A 21705-nucleotide genomic window follows, 5' to 3' on the forward strand; every position below is an offset into this window, starting at 1 on the left:
TGGAAAATTTAAATTTACCTAGGACCTATAATTAATTAAATTTCTGGCTTAGGATTTTAATTAATTTTTGGCCAGAAAATTTAATTAATTAACCTATGAGAGGATAAATTATTTTTCCAACCCTCAAGACACTTTACATCATCATTTTCATATCTTTTACATCATAAGGGGGAAAACCCATCTGAAATAGACCCTCACAGACTACCCATTTTTGCGACACAAATATAATCCAGCAGACTAAGCAATTTGTAATAAAATAACCTAACCAAATAGTTAGGATTATTCCCAAATCACTTATACATAGACTCGATCTATAACACAAGGACTCGCCTAAGATCCGGGTGACAAAATTCATTCCAACTTTGGGATAAGGCTAAAGGAAAACTCTGTCGACCATCCGAGAATGGATCAGTGAGACAAAAACCTCCCAGAATGTAGATCGTCACCAGAAAAATAGGTTTACCTAGGCAATTACATACATGATACAGATCTGTTGAGATTCTTTACATCATATACATGCAGAATGGGTTTACATTATAACATGACAATCATGTTGATGATGATAGCTGGACAACACGAACACATCGATCAAGCGCTATCCGTTTTGCTAAAAAAGGGGGTGTACTGTTATGGGTCATTGACACGTAGTGGTCAACAGCAGCAAAGGCACATGGGATAGCAGCAAGCATGGACAGCAGCAACCATTGTGAAGCATGGAGAGCATGGTGCAGCATGGACAGCATGGTGTAGCATGGAAAGCATGGACAGCAAGGATAGCAGTGGCAAGCATGGTGTTGCAAGCACATGAGACATGTATGACAACAAGGTTCAACAATGGCACATGGGACAGCAGTGCAACATAAGGTGCAGCAGTCATGAGATCTAGTGTGATGATGGGTGCAGCATGGTGCAGCATGATGACGAGATGCAACATGATGATAGGTGAAGGAGTCACCTTGGAGAATCAGTTGAAGCAGCATGCCTTCAACTGATCTCATGTATCATCTTCTTAGAGATGATCTATGCTCTCATCTAGATAAGTCAAAGTGTTGACTTCTGTTGTAAATGTACTATCTCTCTCTCTCTGCTAAACTATTGAAGAACATATAAGAAGAATTGATCAAGGATTTCCCCACATTGGGGTTTGTCCCTGGCTAGCGCCACATCTTGTGTCCTCTTGTCTTGGCTTGTCTTCTGCGATTTATGTTTATGTTCTATCTGCAGTCTACTTTAATGCTGATGTGATTGCTAATCTGGAAAAGATATTGAACTAACCATGAAAATTGAAATAAATTGCTCTAAGCATAGAACATACATAAAATTAACAAAGTCCATGGTTGAATTTGTGGAGCCGTCAAAGCCAAATTCAATCCAAGACATGCTGGAAAAGAGCCGACTAAGTCAGTTAAGCCGTCGCCTCAGAAGTTCGAACTCCAGAATATCGTATTCATTCCAGGTGTCGAGTTTGAGCTTGCTATCAAAGGGTTCGAGATTGAAGGCTGTGAGCAAATTTTGATATTTTTTGGGCCAAACTATTAAGTAAGGCCTGAGTCTTTAATTTGATGAAAGTCGTGGGGAAAAGACAAATTTGGCCAAACTATTAAGTAAGGCCGACTCTTTAATTTGATGAAGCCGAATTAAATTTTGAAGGGCCGAATTTCATATTAAGGGAGGGACCGGATTGTTGGCACGAGCAGCATACTTGAAGAACGAGTTTACCAAGGAGAAACTATACCAATCTTCTACGTTACATATCAGTTATAAAGAAATTCCTGTAGCAGTGCATTTGTAAAAAAAAAATGTTGAACTTGGGTGCTGGAGGAATCACCCTTTGCTCACTGTTTCCTTGCACAGTGATTGCATATTCATTGTGGGATTGGGTATGTTCGTTGCTGTAGCCTAGCGTCAGTCATAAAGGAGCGTGACCGTGAAGCTTTTCCTGTAGCAGAGATACGACTGATTGGTTGGTTGTACACGTACCCTTAGCTGGGCGGAACTGTGTGGTTTTATTGTAGTTGTGATTAAGGCAGAAAGACAGAAGGATAAGAGGTCGGTTCTCTTGGGAGCTTTAAAACAGAAATGTGTTAAAGATTGAGCATCAAATTGAACAAACGACGTTGTGCACAAACCAGGTTCTCTAATGTGCCCATTATGTTGGATTTTCATTGCCAAAGATTAGTAATATGACTATGCACCTTTCAGTGTGTTGAAAAATAATTATTATCATTAGAATATGCTATTTCCTTAATGTTATTTGTTATGAAATTGGTTGGCTTGAGGTCTGGTAATGTGGATGTGCCATTAACAAAGTGTTTAACGAAATTGTACATGTAAACCTCAGAAAATCCAGTGGCACTAGTAGCGCATTTCCCTAGTGGCTATTTGTTGGATAATTTTGGTGCTAACACCAGTCAGAAGGAAGTTTTTTTTCTAGCGAAGGAACCATTGAATTGTTTGCAGTCATCTTTCCCTTACCTGTAGCAGCTTCTCTCAATTTACTACTTTAGATCTGAACTCCCTATGCCCGTAGCAACATAGCCTTAGAGAAACAAGTTGATCTGATTCCTGTAGCAGCTTGTTCAAAGGCTGAGTTGGTTTTACCTGTAGTAACTAAACCTGAGAAGATCACACATCGAATTTGCCAGTCAGTGCACTTTCCAGAAATGATCTGCAGAACACATGGGTCAGATTTTTCTCTTCAGCAAGGGCAGAATTTCATCTCCCTTGAGGATTGCCTCAAACCTTGACATATCTTGTAGACTGAGACTCATCCTAACAGAGCTAATCATTATCAGAGGACAAAATTTCTTAGGATCTGGACCAAAGAAGGAAATTATATCCTCAGAACCAAGTGCCAAATTGTAACTCAGGTTCCTCTATTGCATAGCTATTGTTGGTTGTATGCTTGAAAATATACGCTGCTTGTTGTCAAGTTTATATTGGGTATTATTCAATGGTCCAGGGGATATATCTCCAGATTAATTGTATAGGCATAAAACTTATTTGAATTATACCATGTATGGCTGTCATGATTAGTTTGCCAGAATATGTGAAAAGTGTCCTAAGTGATGATCAGAATTGGCTGCTAGAATATATCAGTGTCTTACATGTTGTTGTAGTAGCTTTATATTACCAGTATATCCATATATGTTGGTCGAACAATGGAGTTTCTCAAATACCTTGTACACCAACACAACAAAGAAACCAAACAATAGACCTTTGGCAAGGGGAGTTTATGCCATCCTTCAGAAAGAACAACCAAATGATTTTCAGAAGAAGTTAGAGATTGGACACAAAATCCTTGCACTTGGATCAAATTTGAAACACATGAGAGTCACATGGAAAGCCCTTTTCAAACTAGATGAATTGGATGCACTTCTTTCCGGAGTGAACCAATTAGAAGGGAAGAAGTTGTTGTGGGCTTTGAAACCTGCCATGCTAGCTTTAATACAACACAAGTTCTTGGAGGAACCTTGTGAAGGGGTTATACTTCCAATTGCATCTTCTCTCGGCAACATCATGAGACTAACCGCCCCTATAGCTCCTTACAATGATGATGTTATGAGGATAGTTTTCAGACTAGTAGTAGAAACTTTCCAGGACTTGGACCACAGTGCAGGCTCTACCTTTGGGAAGAAGCTTGAGATTTTAAGAGGCATGGCCATGACTAGGACTTGTGAAATCATGTTTGATCTCGAGTGTGACGGTTTGATTCTGCAGATGTTCCAATGCTTCTTCAACATTAGGAAACATCATCCTGACACAGTCATAGCACACATGCAGTCCATTTTGTCATCATGTATGAGAGGTCGTGATGCCATTTGTCGGGAGTTGCAGTCTCGCTTGTTGTTTGTTTGGAGGAGAGAGCAGTTGGTCTCTCTTGTTGCTTATGAGCTAACCGAGAGGTTGGTTAAGCAAAACATTGGGTTGTTTAGGAGGCAGTTGACCAGGGAGGAGCGGTTCAAGATTGGGGGATCAAGTAGCAAGAATGAGATGAGGAGGAAAGGACTTTGCTTTGTCTGCAAGGGACCTTGGGGACTTAACCACTCATGCTTGAGTGATGTTGGGGAGATGATAGAGGTAAAGCAGGAGGAGATTCCTTCTGACTTTCAGGGTGAGGACTCTTCTTTGGACGAGTCCATGGGTTCACACGATGATACCTCTGAGGAGCACAAGCAGTCATGTGGAGTTGATGTCAGTAGCCCAGATGTGCATCCATGTGTGGTAGAGGAGTATGACGAGCAGCTGATTGTTCCCAGGAGGGAAGGAAACCCAGGAGTAGATGAGCGACTAGTGATTCAACATAGGGAGCAGGAGGCAGATAACACACCCAGTGTGCGGGATGGGCCGCTTTTGGAGAGTCAGCAAGTAGCTCATGTTGAGCCCACGATGGAGGATGAGCAGACACCCTTGGGGCCAGCCATTGGAGCGGAGCAGACAGATGTGACAGGGAGGCAGTATTTGCAGACACTTGTCCTCAGGAGACGTTGGAGATTGACCGAATAGTTCGACAGGAGGATAGTAGGCGGCAGGAGTTGTTGGAGATAGTGGTGCATCCATCTTTAGGTCAACCCATTGATGAGGTGCGGGCAGATGCACAGGCAACTGGCAGAGCCGCAGGACATTCAGGGAGCAAACCTCTTCAGGAGTACATAGATAGGGCTTGCAGCACAGTTTGGCCACTTGTACCCATTATAGGGAGAGTGGCTGGACTTTCTCGATGGATATTGTTGGCCAAACAAATAGGGCAGCATGAGTTGAGCATGGACCAGCATCAACATAGTAGACTTGTTCTTTACAAAGGAGTCCATGACTTAGATTGGCGGGAGATCATGAGTTGGTATCCTATTGATGGAGTGTCATTCTTAGTCGGAAGTAGTGTACTGCAGGAGCTCGTAGAGGTGGGTGATATTACATGCTCTAGTCGGCAGCAGAATGTGGGTTGGCCACTCATCAGTATCTCAGCGCAACATCAGTATGGTGAGACTGACCTTGGGGTATGCCAGGGATTAGATTGGAGAGAGGTGATGAGCTGGTACACAGTTGGTCGGGCGGCATTCACAACCAGAGTTACAGCACAGCAGGAGCCATGGAGCATTAACACTCCTTCTTGGTAGCATTGGGATCCAAGTGGATCTACTCGCAACAGGTTGAATCAGAGATGGACATGGAATCTAGGTATTAGAGGATCCAGTCATGTTTTGATAGCTTGGAGACGTGACGTGGACCAGTGGTTCGTATGGGATTCGGGCATTCAGTCTCAGTGGCGTTGGGCCACCAGATTGGTCCACAGATTTGGATTGCTTGAGGGCAAGCAATCTTGGGCGGAGGACTATCATGTCCCCATTTTTATTCTTCTTCATAGTACAGCCAGGGTGGATTTCCAGGACAGAGGATGGCTAGTCAGTGGAGTAGGTTTATGTCATCAAGGCTCCCGATGGAGTTTTGAGGAGTTTTTATGCGATTTGATGGCATTCGCTTGGCACATTCCATCATCAGCACAATTTCCCTTTCGTTCTGTTGCATTTCGACAACTTTCAAAAATCAGCATTACTAGTGGGCATAACTTAATTAATTATGCTCAAGGTGGCATTCCGGGGAGATTTATTGACGGAACACCATGGCGTAATAGCTTGTTGGAAGTTTGGAACCGAAACAAAAAGATCTACATGATGGGACTTTTGGATGTGAGTTTCAGTGACCTGAGGAGACATGGTGACCAATTTACCCTTTTCCCACATTAAAAAGAATATTTTAATTAGAATAAAAGAGGGAAAAGTGCTCCATGATTAAAATAATAATAAAATAGAAGGTTCTATAGGGGTCCATCAGATCTATAAAAGAGGAGGAGGAGGCCATTGGAGAATATCTTGGTTTTGATATTGTTTCTTGTATGAGGTTGAAAACCTGGTTCTCTACTCCATTGGTAGCCCCAGGACGAAAACCCTGGGGTGATATAGAGAGATTGGGTGAGCACCCATCTCCCCTTGGTGGATTCATTCAGAATCCATAGGGGTAGTGATTGTTTTCCTGTTTCAATTTAGATATTGGAGGGTCATTTCCAGCTATTGTATTGGCATCTATCTATATATAATAAAGTTAGATTTTGGTTGCTGCATTCCTCATTGTCCTCGTGTTGTGATTTTTAATGAGATTTTATGCAATTTATAGATTTATGGTTTGGATTTTACATGGCAATCTTTTGGTAAATGCATGATAGTTTTATATGAAGTGTTTGTTCCAAAAATTTCTAATTTGGGACATTACACATACATTGATGGGGCTTATAGCATTATTAGGACGCCTCCTCATGTTGGTAAGAGAGAGTCTGCATTACCTAAGCAGATTACATGGTTTGGCCACACTAGCGAGAAGAGGTGACACGAGTTGCGTAGGGTGCAGCATTTGCAGGATGGAGGACTTGTTCCGTGTATGGTTGTTGATGCATTCGATCCCTCTCTTGGGGTTGGATGGCGAGAGATATTGAGTTGGTATCCGGTGGAGCTGGCTAGGAGATTAGATGTATCCATGGCCACAGATCAGTAGAGGTTATGGATTACCAGAGGGGCTCGAGGGCAAGATTGTTGTTGGGATCCAGGTGGGATTCTCCATCACATCGTGGAGTCGGTAGGTGATGGTATATTTGCATGATGGACTTAGTCGTTGGGTGCACACACCTTTTCATATTGATCCAAGATCTTTTGCTTATAGATGTATTAAATAATTACATGCATAAATTGCAGCTTAACCATAGAAATTTAATGTGCACATGAGAGAAGAGGAGAAACACATAAAAGCATGAAAGAAGACAAGAGACTTGATAACAAAGTTCGTCCGATTTGGACTACGTCTCCGAACCCTGCTCAATCAATGGGGAGGCCTTCATTCATTAAGTGGCATGAGAAAGAAGAGTACAATCATCATTTACAAAAAGGAGTCTTATACCTCCATTATGGAAAATGGCCGAAAAATGGAGAGCTCTGTTGTAGAAACTGACATCACCACTGAGTTCCTGTCACCGAGAGGTGCAAAATCGATACAAAACTTGCCCAATTCTGACACTGGACCAAAACTGACCCACTGGAAAATGTGCTCAGGCAAGGTTCCGCCCCCTGTCACAAATCTGCTCAAGGTTCCACCTCCTCTATCTCGAAAAACGTGCCGCACTCCTCCTTTGGGCGCACTATGCAAAAAGGTTGATATAAAGTTTTGGTGGGCGAATAAACCAAAGTTGACCGTTGGTACACTGGCTAAAACCTTCGGTAGGTTGAGGAGGGGTCGGGGGATCAAATCCGCCCCTCCATTTTTATTACAAAATCCGTTAGAAAGTTATAGTGGGAGGCGGGTCCAGCAGTCTTGGTGGCCCGCTCCCCCAATCTACGTCGAAGGCCCGTTGTTTAAAGGTGAGGTGGAGGGGCGGCAGGGTTGACAGCCCGCGCCCCCCACCATATATGATATGGTTGTTCGTTGTAACTTGTGTGGCTCCGGGGTGGCGGGGTCATGGCCGCCCACCCCACTTAAAATATATTTTTTTATTGTTTCGGTGGTTCCGGGGTGGGTGGGGTCATGGCCGCTCGCCCCATTTAATATTTTATTATTTTTTTTTAAATTAATAACCACCTGCCCTTTTGGGTTTTTCCAGAACCTTAGGCGTTAGAAGACAAATTAACGGACCCACAAATTCGTTTGGAAAACTGGCCGAATTCCGGTGCCGAGTTCTTGCCAAATTGCGCCCTCCTTATGCTTGCCACATGGGTAACTCAACCCACAACTTTGACTGCTTCTATCTTCTTCATACGGACTCGAATTGGAGTGTGGTTCGCACCCGTTGGAATCAAGGCGACGAGCACTTTGATCTGATGTCAAGTTAATAGACTTTTTGCCACTGTGAATTTTGAGCCTTTTCCATGCCACTGGTGTCTGGAGATCCACCTGGATCAATCCTCCCCATTGAGGAGCTTTTGGACCACCAAAAGCTTTACCAGTCAATTGGCAAGTGAGGGAATTGTTCCCTCACTCTTTCTTTTTCCAGCCATTTTGCCTTGCTAGGGTGCATCCCTTTGAAACCAACTCAAAGGTATTCCACATCTCCCCATCGTCCTGATTCTTCTGTCAAGGATGATATCTTCAGGCAACTCATCGAGATACTCTGGTGCAAAATCATCAACTGCTGATCCCACCACTTCGGTGTCCATAATCAATGGTGGCTCATAGAGCTTTAAGTTTTACACATTCACTATGGAGTACATTTGCATATATGTTGGCAAATCGAGATGGAAGGCATTATTTCCAATCTTCTCCAAGATGGTAAATGGACCATACTGGATTGGTCGCAACTTCTTCCCTTCCCCCTTCATCCTGTACTTGCTGATATGGAACCACACTTTGTTGCCCACTTGAAATTGATGGTCGACTCGGTGTTTGTCATGTTGAGCCTTGTACCGGGCTTGACTTTTCTCCAATTGCTCCTGTACTGCTTGGTGAATCAACTTGATCCGCTGAATGAACTGCTGCGCTTTGTCCCTATCATCACGTCCACTAGGGATCATTGGGTAGGTAGCCAAAACATGTCTCAAATGGTGAACGATAAGTAGATGAGTGCACTGCTCAATTGTAGGAATGTTGCACATATGGAAAACGCTCATCCCACAACTTAGGATGTTTCCCACAATAGCCTCGCAACAAGTGTACCATGGTGCGATTGACAACCTCTGTCTGTCCGTCGGTTTGTGGATGAAATGTCGTGCTTCTTTTCAACTTGGTGTCCATCATCTTCCACAAGCTGGTCCAAAACTCTCCGAGAAAGCGAGAGTCCCGATCTGACACAATTGATGTGGGCAACCCAAAATGGACCCAAACATGTTGAAAGAAAAGATAAGCAGTCTTCTCTGCAGTGATCTGCTTTTTACAAGGCATTAAAATACACATCTTACTAAAACGGTCAACAACGACATACAAATAGTCGTGACTTTTTCTAGACAAAGGCAAACCTCCTACAAAATCCATCGACACACTTTCCCATGGACGACTCGGAATAGGGAGTGGTGTGTAGAGCCCGAGTTTTCTATTAGAGGGCTTTGAAACAGAGCACATCACACATCCCTTTACATAGCGAGTCATAATGTTCTTCATATGAGGTCAAAAGCAAAATCTTTATACGTGACACAAAGTTTTTTCAACACCAAAATGACCGGACATAAGGGAGGTGTGGGCCTCCCTGATTACATGTACCCTTTCCCCAGTGGGTATGCATAATTTACCAAGGTGATACAACAGTTTCCCCTGCAAGTGATAGTTGTCCACCTGTGAACCATGGGTTAGTTTTGCATAAATCTCCTTAAAGTCATCATCGTTAGCATATTGTTCAGCATAACTTTCAAAAGATAATGAAGCATTATACAAAATAACAAAAGCAGAGATAGGAGGGCAAGATAGCATATTGGCCACTTTGTTGCTAGTGCCCTACTTATACTTTATTACCAGATGAAACTACTAAAGAAAACCCATCCACCTGAAATGACGAGATCGTTGCAACTTGGTTTGTGACTGAAGATACTGCAAGTGCTGATGATCCGTATGGATGATGGTCTCCTTGCCGATCAAGTAGTGTTTCCATTTTTTTCACACTCTAGACCAAGGCATATAACTCCTTGTCATAAGTAGGATAGTTTATCACAGCCTGAGAGAATTTCTCTGAATAGTAACATATCGGTTTCTTTTGCTGCATCAGTATAGCTCCCATGGCATATCCGCTGGTGTCTGTCTTGATCTCGAATGGCTGCTGGAGATCTGGTAAGGCCAAGACCGATGCGGTGCTGATCTTTTCTTTCAATGCTTCGAAGGACTTCTGCTGCTTTCCTCCCCATTGAAAGACTTGCTTTACACTTGTCAATGTGTGTAAAGGTGCTGCAATAATAGAGAAATTGGCAATAAATCTCCTCCAATATTGTACTACACCCAAAAAGTTGCGAACCTCGGTTACACTAGTAGGCTTAGGCCAATTTACAATTGCTTCAACTTTAGAAGGATCAATTTTTAACTGAACATGACCAACAATATGACCTAGGTAAACCAAAGAGGTTTTCCCAAACTCACACTTTGACAATTTTACATAGAGTTTTTCTTTTTTCAATACATCAAGCACTTTCTTCACATGGCATACATGTTCATTCCAACTTTTACTAAAGACAAGAATATCATCTAGATATACAAGAACAAATTCATCAATGAAAGGCCTAAAGAGATCATTCATGACCCTCATGAAAGTGGTTGGAGTGTTGCAAAGTCCGAATGGCATCACCATCCATTCGAACAACCCCTGTTTGGTCTTGAAGGCGGTTTTCCACACATCCTGCTCTGCAATTCAGACTTGGTGATAACCACTACGCAAATCCAATTTGGTGAAATAGATAGCATTCTTTAACTGATCTAATAAATCATCTATGCGCGGGAGAGGGTAATGATTTTTCAGCGTGATTTTGTTTAGTGTCCAGTAATCCACGCACATCCTCCATGTGCCATCTTTCTCCGGCACTAAGAAAATCGGTAAGCCGCATGGAGAAGTGCTCGGTCTGATGACCCCTTGGCTCAATAGTTCCTGCACCTACTTTTTGATCTCCTCCATCTCAATGGTTAACATTCTATCCATGCCAATATTTGGTAAAGGAGCGTCATGCTACAAATGGATCTCATGTTGGATTTCCCGTTCCTGAAACATCTCATCATAGTTAGAAATTAACTCACATAATTCCTTTTTATGCACATGATCACAACCATGGAAAGCATCAGATAATTCTGCATCTTTCCCTCTTACAACCATAAGCATGCAACCCTTACTTAAATTCACCAACCTCTTCATTTGTCCTGCACTTACAAGGCTTGCATTGATTTTAATTTGATGAGCCCTTACAATATATTCTACCCCATCTTTTGTGATTTGGTATTTGTTTTCATGACGGAAGAAGATTGCTTTTCTATCATATAGATATGGACTCCCTAACACCATGCCACAGATATCCAATGGTATCACATCAACTTCTACCTCATCCACTAACTTAGAAGCAATCACAAATTTAACCTTGCACTGCTTAGTTACATTCAATTTTGCTTTATCATGTATCCATCCAAGCGAGTAAGGTTTTGGATGTGATTTGGTTTCTAAGCCTAGCTTCTTTACCAAGGACTCTGAAATTAAATTTGCTTGGGATCCGGTATCAAATAGAGTTTCCACTTTTGTATGATTTATGACAACTCTAATATGAAATAACTCAATTCTCTTTCGTTCATTAGGAAGAGACTCATCTATTGAACTAGTGCCTTCATGTGATTCAGAATTAACATGAGGTGTAAGAGTACCTTTTGTTCCTGCTGCTGTGATCAATGCTTCATCTTCGGAATCGGATCCAAGGTCTTGCTGCACAGTTGCCACTGTCTTGCCTTTTCCTCCATACTTCTTTGGTCTCTTTTCCGAGTACAATTTCCAACAATGATTGTCATCATGACCTTCTTTTTTGCAGTGAGTGCAATAAGGCCTTTCTCTTTCATCTTTCTTGGTTGATGCCATCCTCTTCTCCTTTCCCTTTCCTTTCACTTTGGGTTTTCCATTTGGAGGTTTGAAAGGTGGTTTCTTGAAATGATCATCTCTTTCATTTTTTCCCCTGTTCTCAAGATGAATGGCCTTTACACTGGCCGAGTCAATAGTAGTTGGTTCAAACAATAATAATGAATGTCTAATGTAACTATGTAGTGATCCAATATACTTAGTTACTACTTCAGGTGAGTCAAGTGCAATGCCCAAATTAAGTGCTTTTTTTCTAAACTCCTCGGTAAAGCTTTGAACATCCTGACCTCTGCCTTGCCTTAAGTATTGCCAATCCATTAAGGCTTTTTGCTTATAACCCAAGGGATAAAATTGTTCCTTTAATGCAGAAATGAAACTAGGCCATGAGGAAAGAAGATTACCCACACTCTTATTGCTTCGCAATTTGCTCTCCCACTAGACGAGAGTGGTGCTACTCAGTCGAAGAGAGGTTAGCTGGATCTTTGCCTCGTCCTCTTCGATCTGTTGAATTCTACAGTAGATTTCAATCTGCCTAATCCAATTATTAAGCTTTTTTGCATTACTTTCACCGTTAAACATGGGAAGATCAAATTTGACATCTAATTTAAATAAAGGCTTCTTAGATGCATCCCTTGAATTTCTATGACGATGGTGATGAGAGGAAGAACTTTCACTCGTGGAAGGAGAAGGAGGGGGTTCTTCTCCACCATTTCCATGCGTTGAACCTTGTTCTTCTGCCTTTTTCCCATCTGTTGTCTCCAGCCTTGAAAGCAACTGACCGACATTTTCTGCCATTGTATAGAAGGTTTTGCGGAAATTGAGCTCCTCTTCATGACGAGCCTCTTCATCTGCCATGTTACTCCTTCGATTTCACACCCCGCTTCGAGATCGAAAGACTTTAGTTTCCCTTCGCCTCTTCAAAGCCTGTTTCTTGTTAGCATACAAACATGCAATTCACATCTACAAAGACCTACTATGATACCACTTGATCCAAGATCTTTTGCTTATAGATGTATTAAAGAATTACATGCATAAATTGCAGCTTAACCATAGAAATTTAATGTGCACATGAGAGGAGGAGAAACACATAAAAGCACGAAAAAAGACAAGAGATTTGATAACGGAGTTCGTCCGATTTGGACTACGTCTCCGGGCCCTGCTCAATCAATGGGGAGGCCTTCATTCATTAAGTGGCATGAGAAAGAAGAGTACAATCATTATTTACAAAAAGGAGTCTTATACCTCCATTCTGGAAAATGGCCGAAAAATGAAGAGCTCTGTTGCAGAAACTGACATCACCACTGAGTTCCTATCGCCGAGAGGTGAAAAATCGATATAAAACTTGCCCAATTCTGACATTGGACCAAAACTGACCCCCTGGAAAATGTGCTCAGGCAAAGGTTCCGCCCCCTGTCACAGGTCTGCTAAGGGTTCCGCCTCCTCTGTCTCGAAAAATGTGTCGTGCTCCTCCTTTGGGCGCACTGTGCAAAAAGGTTGATATAAAGTTTTGGTGGGCGGATAAACCAAAGCTGACCGTTGGTACACTGGCTAAAACCTTCGGTTGGTTGAGGGGTCGAGGGAACAAATCCTGCCCCTCCATTTTTATTACAAAATCCGTTTGAAAGTTATAGTGGGAGGCGGGTCCGCCGGTCCTGGTGGCCCGCTCCCCCCAATCTACGTCGAAGGCCCGTTGTTTAAAGGTGAGGTGGGAGGGGCGGCGGGGCTGACAACCCGCGCCCCCCACCATATATGATATGGTTGTTCGTTGTGTGGCTCCGGGGTGGCGGGGTCATGGCCGCCCACCCCACTTAAAATATATTTTTTTATTGTTTTGGTGGTTCCAGGGGCGGCGGGGGCCCCATTTAATATTTTATTATTATTATTTTTTTTAAATTAATAACCACCGGCCCTTTTGGGTTTTTCCAGAACCTTAGGCGTTAGAAGACAAATTAACGGACCCACAAATTCACCCGGAAAATTGGCCAGATTCCGGTGTCAGGTTCTTGCCAAATTGCGCCCTCCTTAAGCCTGCCACATGGGTAAGTCAACCCACAACTTTGACTGCTTCTATCTTCTTCATACGGACTCGGATTGGAGTGTCGTTCGCACCGTTGGAATCAAGGCGACGAACACTTTGATCTGATGTCAAGTTAATCGACTTTCTGCCACTTTGAATTTTGAGCCTTTTCCGTGCCACTGGTGTGTGTTGATCCACCTAGATCACATATCCCCTTCAGAGTTCCTAACAACACTAGTGACAGGATGGATTGACAGGGGAGCAGGTAGAGTTCATGAGTTGTCATGGCATGTTGGGCGTACATGGGATTGTAGGATTGTAGGATTGGGTGTACATGGTTATGACGTAATCATGGGGAAGAACAGGCTAGGTACAGTTTATCACGGGGAAGTGTAAGAGACCTCATCTTCATGGAAATTCAAGCTCCTCCATTCTCACGCACAATCTTTCCATTCTAATTTCAATTCACCCATTCACACTCAATATTCTCGTGTTCACCTGGGAAGAGAAATGGATGGCTATAGAGGAGCACAGAGGCTGGGTTGTTTAGGAAACCTCCAATTCCCTTGTTAATTGCTGCTCATTGGGTGCCTTAGAGCTAAGGTATATTTCTTCCAGGTTATTCCAGAAGGTAAACAGCAGGATGGGTTCCTTCCTACCCTGTGAGCATTAGAAGGGAGAATACTCCTAAGGAACTGTTAAGTAGAGAAGGGAGATGTCTTCTTGTGTTGTGTGGCAGTGCATGAAAATGTCTTGACTAGGTGCCAGCTGAATGGTTACCTGGAGTGTCTAATTGTGAACATCTTATCTGGTCCTCAGAACAATTGGGTTGCAACCTGGGTGAGTGACCTGTGACTCTGTGGCCAGTTTCCTTCGTCTTGGTGGCCTCATAGCCTGGCTTGGGGGTGGCATCTGCAGTGGATGCCTGCCACTGGGTGGAAAGTTGCTCACATGCGGCCATTTTCTTGGACCATCTTGGTTAAAGTGTTCAATATCTGCTCTTAAATTTTTGTTTATAACTCTGCAATTTAAGCTGATATTCTGTTATGGATGAATTTGAAATGAAACCCCTGGTTTAAATTAATTTACACGTTTGTTTCTGGTGCATTGTTCAGTTGCATGCATCTATAATTCAAATGGCTTTAGAGTTTATTGGGTTCATATACCTATGTTGAGACTTTTGAAACTGAAGTGTGTCCCTACCCAATGGGTTGGGTAACCCTTACAAAGGGGATGCGACAAAATGTAACCACAAAAAAGAAGATGAAGCAACATCACCAAAAGTATAAATTAACATTAGAAGAAAAAAAACAAGCTAAGGACAATAACTTTCTTCTTTTCAAATGAACTTGTATATGAATAGGTGATGGAGTAAATCTGGAAAAAACTTATATTTATGAGATGAGATCAAATATATTGAATTAATCTCAGGTGCTTATATACTATCACAGTCAAAGTGCAGAGAAAACAGGGTTGAAAGCAACATGAAGAACACCAGAAGCTTGCCTGTAAGCTAATTGCTTTCAAATGATGATCATCTGGGAGTAGTGGGTGTTCAGCAAATTTGTCCTCCAAGTACTGTTCAAACACAAGCTCTGTTCATGAGAATTTCTTCAGCATCTCTCTATCTGTATACATGTGTGTACTAACTTCATCAAAAAATAAAGGAAGAGTAATGCATCTTATTCTCAGCTCAAGGAACCAAATAACTAGCCCCGTTACTGAAATCCTGAAGTTGAATGTTGTGACAAACCAACAATATGGCAAGCGAATCTGAAACAATTGTATCTCCATCCACCAATGTTGGAACAAATTGAAGGGGGTTCAATTTGGTATACTCTGCATTGAAAAAGCCAACACTGTATCATTTTTAGACTGGTACCATTGAAACAAGCAACAGGTGGTCTGTTACAGTTACTTGCCCTACAAAGAATATTAATGTTTCTTAACTGCACAGCCATTATGCTCATTGAAGGATATTTCCACGACTATTAAACTCAAATAGTGGATAATCCTACCTTCACTAAATTGCTCTCCTTGCACAATATTCACTGCTTTGTACTCATATGGTAACCCTGCAAGTGCAAACAGTGCCCTTTTGTAGCCCACAGCAGTAACTAGTAACAATCATATATTGCAAAATGAAAAAAGACAAAGATAGTCACATAATTTTGGGCCTAGTACTTCAGGCTTAAAATCACCACTCTACCCAATAGTCCAGTGTATTTGCATCTAATTATTTAACAACTAGACTACCATATAACCTTTCAGATTGAGAGCAATCCTGACTCGCCAAGAACATGAACTGCGCCAGTAAGAGTACAGCTTTAGTCTAGAAGAGGTAACACTGGTTGCAGGGTTTTCCTGTATACATTAGTAATACAACTTTTTAAATAGTAAATAAAGCATACAAACTGGATCCTTTATAAAAGTCATATAATGTACAAAAAGCGACCAGCTAAACATCCTTGCAGACCTAAAGAAGATTTAGAGCCGTCACAGTCATTACTTTCAATATATAATATTAATTAATCTTGTTTGAATTGCCAATGATATAACTTATTTGCAATAGGATCTTGCATCAAATAGGAGCAAAAGAACAACTGCCAGAATGCCTTGCATATATGAAATACAGAAAACCAAACCTCTAACTACATCCATTTGAAAAATAGATTCTTAGCCTATAACCTATTTCTTTATGCATTGCAAGTGTGTTTAAGTGATTAGTAAGGTAAGCCCTCTTAGTGGTTTTGTTTGCATAGCTAGGTTTAAGCAAATTTATGTCATTTGTCATAGATACAAATGTAGAAGTTAGCAAGGTAGATATCCTTTGAGGTGTTTGGAACAGTGTTGCAGGAAACGCCACCCCCACCGGATCAAAAGCCCAAAACGTGATCCGTATGGATCTGTGGGTGATCCGTCAGCCGAAACGCGTTTCTGAACTTCCGAAACACAGATCTGGCCGGAAAAAACGGTTCTTGCCCTATCGGAACCATATGGCCCGATCCGCGTTTCAAAATTTCCAAAACACGTTTCGGCTGGTAGATCGGTCGTACGAAACACGAAGGTTCGCAGCCGGATCCGTACGGATCATGACAGCTTCGCCAGGCAGCAAGTTGTTTCCGCCGCGCAGCCCACTAATTCGGCGTTCTTTTTTTTTTAATTTCTATTGGTTGGGGGTGGGTCCAAGTTGGGTTAGGGTGAGGAGTAAAGGGATTAAAGGCCCATTCATCTCTCATTTGCTCACTTCTATTTTATGAGAGCTTGGAGAAGAGAGGAGAAAGAGAGGAGAGACTTGGGGAGAGCTTGGAGGAGTGAAGAAGGAGGAGCTTGGAGGAGTAAAGAAGAGCTTCCATCTACAAGCTAAAGAAGTGCGTGCAAACCCCAAACTCCCTCATTTTTTTGTCATTGTTTTTTGTATTTTTCTCCTCTCTCTCTTACTCTTTCCCATTCTTTCTTCTTGCTCATTTAATTGTAGGTTGTCCACCACCTATATTTATATTCCAAGATGGTATTCTTTTGGCTTTTGTATCATTCCACTTTTGGTTTTAATGATGGCAAGGGGGAGTAGGAATAGAAGGGAAGAATAACAAGAGGATAGTGGTCCCCATATGAGCGACCCAATGTATGATGAGGAGGAAGGGTTTGAAGAGGAAGGGGATGAACTTGAAGGGAACACTGAAACACTAGAGGGGAAAGCTGCATTGACACCCTTGTGGAACTATGTGACCAAACTTGAAGGGGGAAAAGGTGGTGGAAGCTACAAATTTTTGTGCCCTCATAGTTGTCATGGAGGAAAAACATTTAGTGGTTCATATACCCGTGTGAGGAAGCATCTTTGTGGGGTGATGGGCAGTGATAATAAAAAGGGTGTTTTGGGGATACAAATTTGCCCAAACATTTCAGCTGAACAAAGAAGAAAATACATCCAAATAAAGGAGGTTGCACAACAAAAAAGCAAGAAACAAAAAACTCGGTATGAATCAAGTGCAACCTCTAGATTTGGTAGCTCGTCTCGTCATGGTACTTTTGCAAGCTCTAGAGGTAAAATAACAATAGGGGATTTCCTGAATGTCGCTGGGAGGAATCATGTGGATGAAAATATAGTCTTATTTCTTTGTGCTTGCGTTGTACCATTCAATGTGCTTCACTCTCCCTATTGGCATGAAATGGTAAAGGCCATCAATGAAGCCCCAAAAGGATACAAGTCCCCCAACTATGAGAAAGCTAGAACAGTGTTATTAGAAAGAAAAAAAGCAAAGGTTCAAAAACCTTTGACACATTTTACAAATGAGTGGGTGGATTGTGGGGTATCCATAGTATCAGATGGGTGGACAAATATTAGAAACCAACATTTGATAAATGTTCTTGGTGTTTCTGCTAGTGGTGCAGTATTTATTACATTTCATGACTCCTCCATCAGTTCATCTTCCCAAACATTGCAAATCTCCTATTGCAATCAATCAGAGATGTTGGTCCAAATAATGTGGTTCAAGTAATCACAGATAATGCAGCAAATTGTAAGGCAGTAGGTAAATTTATTGAGCATACTCATCGACACATCTTTTGGTCTGGTTGCCTGATGCACACATTGAACCTTTGGATGCATGATATTGTGAAGCATAAAGAATGTGGGTGGATTAATGAGCTTTACAGGAGAGGGAAGCAACTCATTAAATTTATCACAGGGCATACAAGGGTAAACTACTTCTATGGCACTTACTCGAAGTTGCAGTTGCTTAAACTTGCAAAAACAAGATTTGCAAGTTATTACCTCACCTTTAGGCGGCAAGTGAAGGTGAGACAAGCTTTAACTAATATGGTGACGGTTGAATCATGGGAGGAAATTAGCACTAATAGAGATGGTGCTAATGTAGCCAAGGACACTATTCTTGACATGTAATTTTGGTCATAGGTTAAATATGTTTTGCAAACCACCAAACCAATTTATTACATGATCAAGTTTGCAGATTCATATCAACCAATAATTGGGGAGGTGTATGAGCAAATGGATAGCATGTTGGGGCAGATTAAAGACATTGTTGAGCCTAGAGATATCATCTTGTACAATTATATTCATGCAGAGGTGGAAAACTGATGGGAAATGCTAAATGTTCCATTGCATGCATTAGCATATGTTTTGACACCTAAATATTATCATCCATCATGGCTTTCAATGTTAGTTTTTGGTAGCATCGGATGTGCTCTAGCCATGAAAATTGGTCGAGAAGCTAAGGCACATGAGTATTAAAGAACCCATAAATCATTTGGTGAAACTCCACCCGGATTGTATTTTATTAAAATAATTAATATTTTTAATGGGGTTCCTAAGTCTAAACTTTGGAAAATTAAAGTATTAATAAGTATTAATCAAAATATAGGTGAAAATGTTCTAGAAAGCAAATCAAGTCAAGTTTTAATCTTAGCCATTGATTAGAGACTTAATCTCGGCCGTTGAAGTCTCAACAAGAAAAGTATAAGGAGGCTTGGGGTTCATTTAGAAACACACGCGGAGAGAACGAATTGATCTGGAGTTCGATTTCTGGGGCTAGGAAGCTGAGAATTCGAATTGAGTGATCATTCTGCAGTAGAGGAGCAAGGATAGTTAGGGAGTACTGACAGAGAGGCGAAGAGAAGCTAGTGGAGGCAGTGCAGCAATTAGGAGGACTGACGTTGGGCCAATCTGGGCCCATGCAGGCCTAACGCAGAGCCAGAAGGGCCAGCACAGAAGCAGACACTGCCCTCACGCAAAAAGCTAGAATTGTCGGGAAACTGTCGAAACAACCCGGAAGGTCGATAAGGGAGGCAAAACAGACAGCGGAGGGCTGACGCAGGGCCTACGTAGGTCCAGCGCAAAGATAGTCGGGGTTAGCCAGTTTTGTTGTCAGATCAGCGGGAAACTGCCAAGTGAAGTGAGGTAAAACTCACTCAGTTTTCCACCATTATATTTTCTCTGTCACTGGTTTGCCGGGAGGGCAACCAACATTGCATTCAGAATTACTGCTTAATAATAGAAACCCTCAGAGTTGCTGCACCGGTTTTCCCACATTGGATTTTTTCAAGGACTATTTTGTCCAAAAATAACTGTGTTCTATGTATCTTGTTATTTGCTCAGTTTTCTGTTTCATGTAATCAAATATTAAAATAGCGTAGGTTGCATAAGTAATTTACTTCAGTATTCAGAAAATAACTTGATAATGTATATCAAAATCAAGTAGGAGAAGTAAATTCAGTTTTTGCTGTAGTAGGGGTTCCTTGGACTAAGAATTTTCACATTCAACACCAGCACCTGGGGGGGAGCAGGAGAAAACCACACCTAGATCCAGAGGTTCACGAAAAATATACGATTGCATTTTTTCATCTTTTTTACAACTAATTTGCTATTTGGAATGTTTGTTTTGAATATTAATGCAAACAAAATATAAATATATATATATATAGTAGACGCTTCGCTTCCTAGATTTTTAGAAAATGATGCTTCCATGTCCCCACTTCCAGAAAACGTCCCCGTTTCGGCCCAGCTTCATGCAACATAGGTTTGGAACAAGTCTTATTAAATCAATTCATGTGTTAATGGGTATGTTGGGCATGGTCGATTGCAGTAATTTTATGTATTAGAGTGTGCCCTATGCACATGAAGGATCCAAAGGATTCAAACACACATTCTTCATATCATATTTCAATAATATTTTTATGTTTTAACTTTTTATCAAGAAGATTATTGTGTTTTTTCAGTTCTCCTAAAAACATTCCCTGAGATATAGTTAGAAGTTTATGAAAAAAGGTCGACCAACAAAATGTAGATGGAGTTGTTTATGCTTGACACTTGAACTACACTTTTTAGTATTTATTGATCTACCCTAGATTCCTGGGGCAACACCCCTAGTTGGATCTGAGGTAATGCCCTAGACAGCTTCTGTGAACCAAAAATACAGCTAGCTCATCTAAGAAGAAGGTCAACCACATAAATTCTCTATATTTTGGCAAAAGCTCAGTAACTATTGATGAAAGCAAGAATCAAAATGTTGTAAATTTTGGAAGAGTTCAAATTTCTGCCATCGAAACATTCCAATAACTTTTCATGGGGTTCATTAAAGTTGAAAATACTACCATCTTGACATGTTGATACGTCATGGCAGAGGTTACGGAAAGCTCGATAATTCCACCAACTCAACACATTGAGACCTTATGGCAAACTTTTGGAAAAGCAAATTCCAAAACTCATCCATCCCAACATAAAAAAGCTTTATTTTTAAATACTGTAAAGTGTATGAAATCCTATGTTGCATGAGTTTTTGGAATGTGGGAACATTGTGAACATAGATACGAGTGTCTAGAACAGCTAAAATTTTTGCCCAAATTTGTAGGAACGTCAAGTTGGGAGAGACAATATTATTTGTTAAAAAAATAAAAACTCTAGACTAAAACATTTCGAGAAAATGATACACATAGCTAGAAGACTACAGTGAATGGTATGATGATATGGCATGTTGCCTCAAAATCTAGTAGGCCTTGTGAGGGGAGTTCACAAGACAAGAGCTAGACAAAGCGATAACAATATGGGTGTGGCCCACTGTCACTACAGAGACTAGCTCTTGCTCTTTTGTGGACTTTCACCACTAGGGAGGCTTCACTATATTAGGTCACCTAAAGGATATGTCTAGTCGAAGGGATGGAGGAGACAAAATAGGCTTAGGAGGGATGTTCTTCTTAAGAATAGGGCTTAGCTAGCACAGTAAAGCAATTCACATCCTCCAAAAGTCCTAATTAGGGCACAACATGACCTAGGGTTTATGAGTAAGCAAGGTTAATAGGCTTGCCTAGGATCACAAGGTCAAGAAAAGGCTTGATGTATACTTTCAATTTATGGAATAAGAAGCCTTCAATAAGCCCCAAGTTGAAGCGTAGGGCAAACCAGGGATTTTCTAGGGCACAACTTACCTAGGGCAAAAGACGTTAGCCCTATAATGAAGAAATTAGCCATAGGAAAAGGTTGATTTTGAGGCAAAAATCTCACAACCAAGTGTTGAATTCCTCCACAAGGCAACGTGGTCAACCCTAGTTGAAATTATTGCCTTAACCCTAGCTAGCAACTTTTCTTAAGAGGCTGAAATCATGTTTAGGAGAA

General features: G+C 41.4%; 1 protein-coding gene across 1 annotated transcript in view; it reads right to left on the bottom strand.

The window, feature by feature from the left end:
• Positions 1–21705, bottom strand: part of LOC149206018 (glutathione S-transferase 2-like) — a gene marked incomplete in the record, with an annotated part of 358107 nt that overhangs the window by 266406 nt on the left and 69996 nt on the right. The window contains 4 exon segments of the mRNA XM_089395257.1: positions 15084–15155; positions 15331–15416; positions 15596–15652; positions 15842–15941. Coding sequence (XP_089251383.1) covers positions 15084–15155; positions 15331–15416; positions 15596–15652; positions 15842–15941 — 315 coding nt within the window.

The sequence above is a fragment of the Pinus tabuliformis genome, chromosome 1_2, assembly GCF_031772625.1.
Source record: "Pinus tabuliformis cultivar Carrire ecotype Pingquan chromosome 1_2, CPIR1, whole genome shotgun sequence".
Classification (NCBI taxonomy): Eukaryota; Viridiplantae; Streptophyta; class Pinopsida; order Pinales; family Pinaceae; genus Pinus; species Pinus tabuliformis.